Source organism: Tyto alba, unplaced genomic scaffold (assembly GCF_018691265.1).
Source record: "Tyto alba isolate M040663 unplaced genomic scaffold, T.alba_DEE_v4.0 Super-Scaffold_14, whole genome shotgun sequence".
Classification (NCBI taxonomy): Eukaryota; Metazoa; Chordata; class Aves; order Strigiformes; family Tytonidae; genus Tyto; species Tyto alba.
The window spans coordinates 25,068,791-25,074,944 of NW_024881276.1; the positions used below are offsets into that span (position 1 = coordinate 25,068,791).

At 56.3% G+C, this 6,154-nt stretch overlaps 1 protein-coding gene across 1 annotated transcript; it reads left to right on the plus strand.

The window, feature by feature from the left end:
• The first annotated feature begins 972 nt into the window (after nt 1-972).
• Nucleotides 973-4,174, plus strand: LOC116961958 (fibulin-2-like). The gene is made up of 2 exons (XM_032994501.2): nt 973-1,028; nt 2,772-4,174. The coding sequence occupies exon 2, from the start codon at nt 2,776-2,778 to the stop codon at nt 3,283-3,285; it is 510 nt and encodes a 169-aa protein (XP_032850392.1). The 5' UTR covers nt 973-1,028; nt 2,772-2,775; the 3' UTR covers nt 3,286-4,174.
• Nucleotides 4,175-6,154: the final 1,980 nt, after the last annotated feature.

The window sequence follows — 6,154 nt, forward strand, 5'->3', positions numbered from 1 at the left end:
TGACCGCGACACCCACCTCCAGTGAGGGAGATGGATCCTGGCCCTGCAGCACCAGCCCATCCTCTTCTCCCAACACCTCCTGCTCCAAGGGGTGCGTGCGTGTGTGCATGGAGGCGGGGGGTGCTCCCAAAACTCTCTCTTCTCTCCACAGTCCCATCTGCTGCAAGGTGTCTCTGCTTTTCATACCATTGCACTGCAAGGTTGGGGGGGGGGGGGCGCACATTTCCAACAATCTCATTATACATCAGGCTAAGACATTTTTACACCAGGGAGCAAGTGGCCCCGGGGGTTGCTCGGGGTGCCCACACCGGTCAGAGCACATGGGTTATGTCCACACGTAAAACTCATGCATGCCTCCTCCGCAGAGGTACACAGCCTTGGCTCCCTGCAGCTTAATCCAGAGGAAAACAGCTACACAGGGCCTAAAGCAGTTTAAATGGTGTGTGTCAAGTATGTGGTGTGGGAGGGCTGCCCTGCCCCAGAAAACTGAGTGGAGGATAAAACGTGTGCTCCGAGAATGTCCGTGCCCACCTGCAGCTCCTCAGGGGGAGTGTTGTGGGGTGCATCACCCTAGAGCTGGCTGCCCTCCACCCATGCTGTCTCGCTAGAGCTTTTAAATCGTTTTGCTTTCTCTCTGGACACCGGCATCTGTGTCCGTGGCAGTCTGTGAAGCGCAAGGGGATGCCGATGCTTCAGAAACGCTGTCTGAAGTCTGCAAAGAGAGGCGTGGGGAGAGATGACAGACCTGCAGATGGCTGGGGAATGCTGGATTAGTCTGCTGTCAGAAGGACTAAACCAACACCACTAGCAAGATAAGCATCTTGCTGGCCCTGCCCAGCCACCTTTTGTGTTAGGGAGACTTCCCCGCCTACCCTCCAGTCTCCCCCCACCAGTGTTTCTTGGTGGAGCCACCACCCATGGCAGATAAATAGAGGGCCGGGGCAGGCTGTGGGGTGAAGACCGGAGACGCCACTCGGGGTCCCTCACCGCACCCCAGCGCCCGTCCCGCCTGCCCGGCCACCCTGCAGGTAATCGGTGCCACGCGCCACGGCCACAGCCGGGACCCACGGGGACTTGGAGTGGGGCAGGAGGGGAGCACCTTGGCCAGCCCGCAGCCTGGTTTTCCAAAACTAAGGGGGGAGGATGAACCTTTCCCTAGCAAAAGTGGCCTGGCACGAGCGGGAGGCTGTTCCCGCTGCAGCTGCCCCGTGACAAACTCCATGTTGTGGTTTTGCTGGAAATCAGCTCTGTCCAAGCAGCCCGATTTCATTGCTAGGTGGGGTCAGAGGTTTCGGCGGTGAACGGAGCTGCCAGGGTTGGACCGAGGTTTGGGTGTGCAAAACCTTGGACCTAATGGTGTCTGACAACGGTGCCCTGCTCTGTCTGCGGGTGAAACCCAGGGGAACTGGGAGGCTGAAGCTGGGGCAGCCTGGAGGGAGCTCTCGGCATGGGACAGTGGGAGGGAGATCCTCGCTTTCCGTGGGGAGTGGGTCTGGGCTCCCTGCTGCTCAGCGCAGCCATCAGACCGCTGGGAGCAATGGGGAAGTAACCGGTAGATTAAAATGTGTGAATGAAACGAGGGGGCAGAACAGTAATTTACAACATAAGTTACATGAAGAAATGTTAAGAAGTAATTGCAAGCTGCTGCATGCCTGCAAGGGTAGAAAATTTGGGCTATCAAATGCCCAGCATGAAGGTAATGATATAATTGTAATTAAAGGTGGCATTGAGGCAACTGGAGAAGAGGCCCAGCCTGGAAGGACACAGTGCAGGAGCAGAGCAAGCGTATTTAATACTGCAGGATGTAAGGCTGCTCAGACAGGGGGAAGGGATCCAAAAGTGCAGGCTGCACTTAAGGAAATGTTGGGTCTTGAAAAGCTGGCAGTCTGAAAAAAGGGTCCTCAGCCTTAAGACAGAGAAGGGAGTCAGCATGAGCTGCCAGGAGGTGCCGTGTGTCCTGGGAGGTGTAAGTGGAGGAGGTGGGAGCAGGCACAGGGAGGGGATTTCCTGCCTGTGAACAGCTCTTCGCTTGGAAACGGGCTGGCCGTGAGGCTGAAGAAGGCAAAGAGCAGAGTCACACAGGAGTGGCCGACATCGGAAACATTCTGCCTTATGAAGCAAAGGCTTCACAAATTGAAACAAGGATGGGGTGACCCCCTTGGCGTCCTGTGAGGGAGTGAGGTAGCTGGAAAAGGCAGGCAGTGAGCTGCCGGGTGGCGAGGGGCTGGTGCCTAGTCCTAGTCCGAGGAGACACAGGGCCCCAACTGCTGTAGTAGCCTCAGGTGCAGTAACCCTGCACCAAAGCAGACAGGGCTTCTTTGAGCCCTTCACATGTCCCGTGCCCAAATGCGTCCCAGGAACAATTAGTCACTAAAAATGTAAATTCTTAGTATTAATAAAGGGGTGAACAAGTGCTATTTGCTGGCCAGGGCAACTATGCCAAAGCTCGGTGTGTGCTGCAACATGGACTTTGCTAACCCAGTGCCCACACTGCAGCTGTCTGAACAGCTGGCGGGTAGAGGACACCTTGGTTGGGCCAGGATGGGCTTTTGGGCACAAGACTTTATGATTTAGAGCAAACCATCCAGGTCCCAGCAAGCTGCAGATGACCAAAACTATGGCTAACAGGCCCGTTGGGGAGAGGCGGCTGCATCCCACTCGCTTTAAACCTCTGGGGGAGGGGGGGTCGAGACCTTGGGCGTTTTGTGTGCCTATGCCCAGCATGATGCCTGCACTTATCTCCTCCTTTTTCTCCCCCTTTTTCTCCCCAGAAGCATGGCTCTCGCCGGCGCCCTTTGCCTGTTGCTCACCTGCCTCCTGCTCTGCAGTGCTGCCCCGAAACCCACGTGCGACCCCAGCGCCTGCTCCCCGTGCTCCGAGAGGGACGTGGAGGGGCCAGCCGCTGATACCACTGGGGGCTGCTGCCCCCCCTGCCCCCCACCCTGCCCCTGCCCCCCCTACCTGGAGACCGACTGCGAAATGCAAGGCTTCGCCAGCGGCCACGTCCCCGCCGGCCGCTCCTTCTACATCGACTTTGCCCGCAAGCTGTGCACTTGCCACCCTGGGGGGGACATCACCTGCACTCCGCTGTGCCCCCGCCTGCCCCCCACCTGCCAGGCTGTGGGCAGCCCCGTGGCCGACGGCTGCCCCCGCTGCGTCTGCTACGACGAGGAGGAGATGGCGGTGCCCGCTGGCACCATCATCACCACCCGGGATGCCCGGATTTGCACCTGCCCCCCCCAGGGGGGCCAGCTGCAGTGCAGCAGCGGTGAGAGCAAGGAGTGAACCCCTCCCCTCTGCCGGCTTGAGGGCAGGGGGACAGGGGAGCCCTTCTGGCAGCAGAAGGCTTTCTGCACCGTGGGGCATCCTCTCTGAAGAGCGTGAAGTGTTTCCAACTGTCCTAGAGGACTCTGGCCATTCCACAGAGCGCTGGAGAGATGCCACGCTGTATGTCATTTATATGCCAGGGCAAAGCGTCTGTAGCGGGTGAGCTTTCTTTGTTGTAAGGTTTGTTCCATGGCGGTGGGCTGTGAGAGATTAGATCGCTGCTAGCATGTAACTGAAACAATGCAGTTATTTATTTATTTCTAAGATGATTTGGCTTTTGTATGTGTTTACATTTATATAGTCTGTTTATATAACTTGCTGGATAAACTGCCTCCCAGGAGCCAGGTTTTCCCTTCCTGTAATTCCAACAAGTTCAAAGTGGTAGGACCAAAATCAGAAGATTGGCTGACATCCCCCTCTCCAGGCTTCTTTTGTGGTAGGAGGAGGTAGGAGGGTTAGCCCATGGCTGTGTTCTTAGGAGGAGGCAAATCCTCATGCCTCCATCCTCTGGAGCAAAGCCTTGGAGACTCACGTAAGGATGTTGGCAGTCAAGGGTCGATCCTTCACAGCCACCTCGATGAATCATTTACCCAGGGCTGACCCTGTTGTTAGTGTCTGCTCTGTCCCAGTTTGGCAGGAATACCCCAAATTGTGTGTCAGTGACTGTTCTCCTCACTCTTGCTCTCCCCTTACCACTGCTGGAGACACAGGATATGGCAGAACTGCATCTTCTGAATGCTTTGACATATATAGATATATACACACATGTATATGTACAGGGAGATTGCAATAAACAACACAGGTTCATCAGACTGAGACATTAATAAGTGTTATTTGTGTTCCTTCAAGGTGTTGAATAAAATCAGTTCTACCAATAAACTTTTGAAAACTGTACTGATAAGCACACATATTCTTTCCTCATGCCATGAATTGGTGTTACTTGGGCCAAGCAAACCTTGGGCCAGGCAAGCCACCTTGGCCTTGGGTGTACCTGGAAACATTAAACGTGCCCGCTGGCTTCTTTTCATATTCCTCTCTACTGCTCTGTTGGATGCCATTCAACTGCAGAAAAACAGCGAGCGCATGAGATTCGGTTGAAGGGTTAGAGAAAGATTGGAGGAAGGAGGCGAATTTGCTTTTCAAGACTGGGGCTGTCAGAGGCTGACCGTGTCCAGGGCTCTGGTGAGCCCCGGCCAGAGACGTGGGAGCTCTGCACGTCTGAAAAGCCACTGCACCTCAAAGCTGAGCCCGGGGAATAAGGGCATCCCAGTGACCGCACTGTCCCCCTCGGCGCGGCCGCCCCACCGACGGCCCTCGGCTGGGACCCCCAACACGGACTTTTCCCAATGCTGGAGGGCTCTCGGGAGCTAAGTGGGCCACGCTAGTTTGGGGCCTTGCACGGGGCAGTTGGAGAGTGGATGAAGGGGGATGTGCTGGGGACAGAACGGGATGTGTTTTGTGTGGAGCCAGGGCAGCCGGGATGCCTCCTTGCCCCCGTCCCGCAGGAACGGGGAAGCAAGGGAGCAGGAGAGGAGAAGGACGCCTTTACCAGTCCCCTCAGGGGCCCGTCCCATGCCTGGCAAGCTCCCCGACCCATCCCTGCTGGCGGGACGACGCCTGTGGCCATCACCCACCCCGCAGAGCCGATGCGCCCGGCAGCTTCGCCTCCCGCCCGTGTGTGATTTGCAGAAAACCGCAGCGAACCCGAGGGCTGGTCTGGGTAAGGAAGAGCGCTCGCCACAAACCGGGATGTGATGTGGCCTCGCAAAAGCCACCACGCGCTCCCGCCGCTCGACGTGGAAAACTACAGGAGGTCGCCTCCATTCGAGTCATCTTGGGGCAGTCAGAAATTTCTGCAGCGCTTGCTTTGCGGTTCGGAGTTGTGAAACTCGTCCCTGGTGACCGCTAACAAGGTTAGGAAACGACACCTCTTACTTCCCCCTGGTTTCCTGAGGTAGCTGTTACTAGAAAAAGTAGACGGCGACCCTGGACGTAAGCTAACGCTGAGCGTGCGAGGGTGAACGCGCACCTCTTCCAGCACGGATTTCACTGCAGCTGGGCCGTGGGGAGGGGGGCAGCAGGCCCCCTCCCCGGGCAGCGGGGGTGCCCGCACCTCAGCGTGCCCTGGGTCTGGCCGGACACCCCAGCGCCAGCACAAGCTGAGCCCCTGCCCTCACACCGTCACTGCCCTGCTCCCGGGGGATGTTTCTGTCACAGCGAAGGGGGTTTTACCTGGCATCCCTTCCCCCTCCGCTCTTCTGCATTTGGTGGGAAAAACCTCTTCGTTTTTAATAAGGTGAGCTTTACGCTGTCACCTTACAGACCAGACACCAGACCGTCCCGTGCTGCCGTTGAAGCCAGCAGCGCAAGAAACTCCCCCCGTTACCAAGGTTTTTAATTCCATGCTGCGCAAGCATTTACAAACTGCTGAACGAATTCACACCCTGTATACGCTTGCAAGGTGTGAGTACTTCAGCCCATGGGGTCACCTCTCATTTGTGTTTGCCAAGCATTTAAGGAAATCAGTGTGCGAGCCTAGTGATTGTTTGGAGGGAGCCACGAGTGATTTGGACAGACTCCTTGTCGCCTGGGGAGGGTGGTGGTCAGCTGAGGCTGTTTATTCTTTGTCACCCATCTTATCTGTTACACCACTTCCCCCCCTTGTGTGACTGATAACCTTTGAACGAGAGAGAATGACCAACTGACAGCAATCCCTGAGTAATACTGGTTTTGTGTGAATGCTCTTCTTACAGGGTCAGCATAGGAACAATGAAGAGTTATTTGTCAAACATCTCTGCAAAAAGTTCCCCACCGGCTCCGTTGCAAG

Coding starts and splice junctions, on each gene's coding strand:
- LOC116961958 (XM_032994501.2), top strand. CDS start 2,776: ATGGCTCTCGCCGGCGCCCTTTGCCTGTTGCTCACCTGCCTCCTGCTC.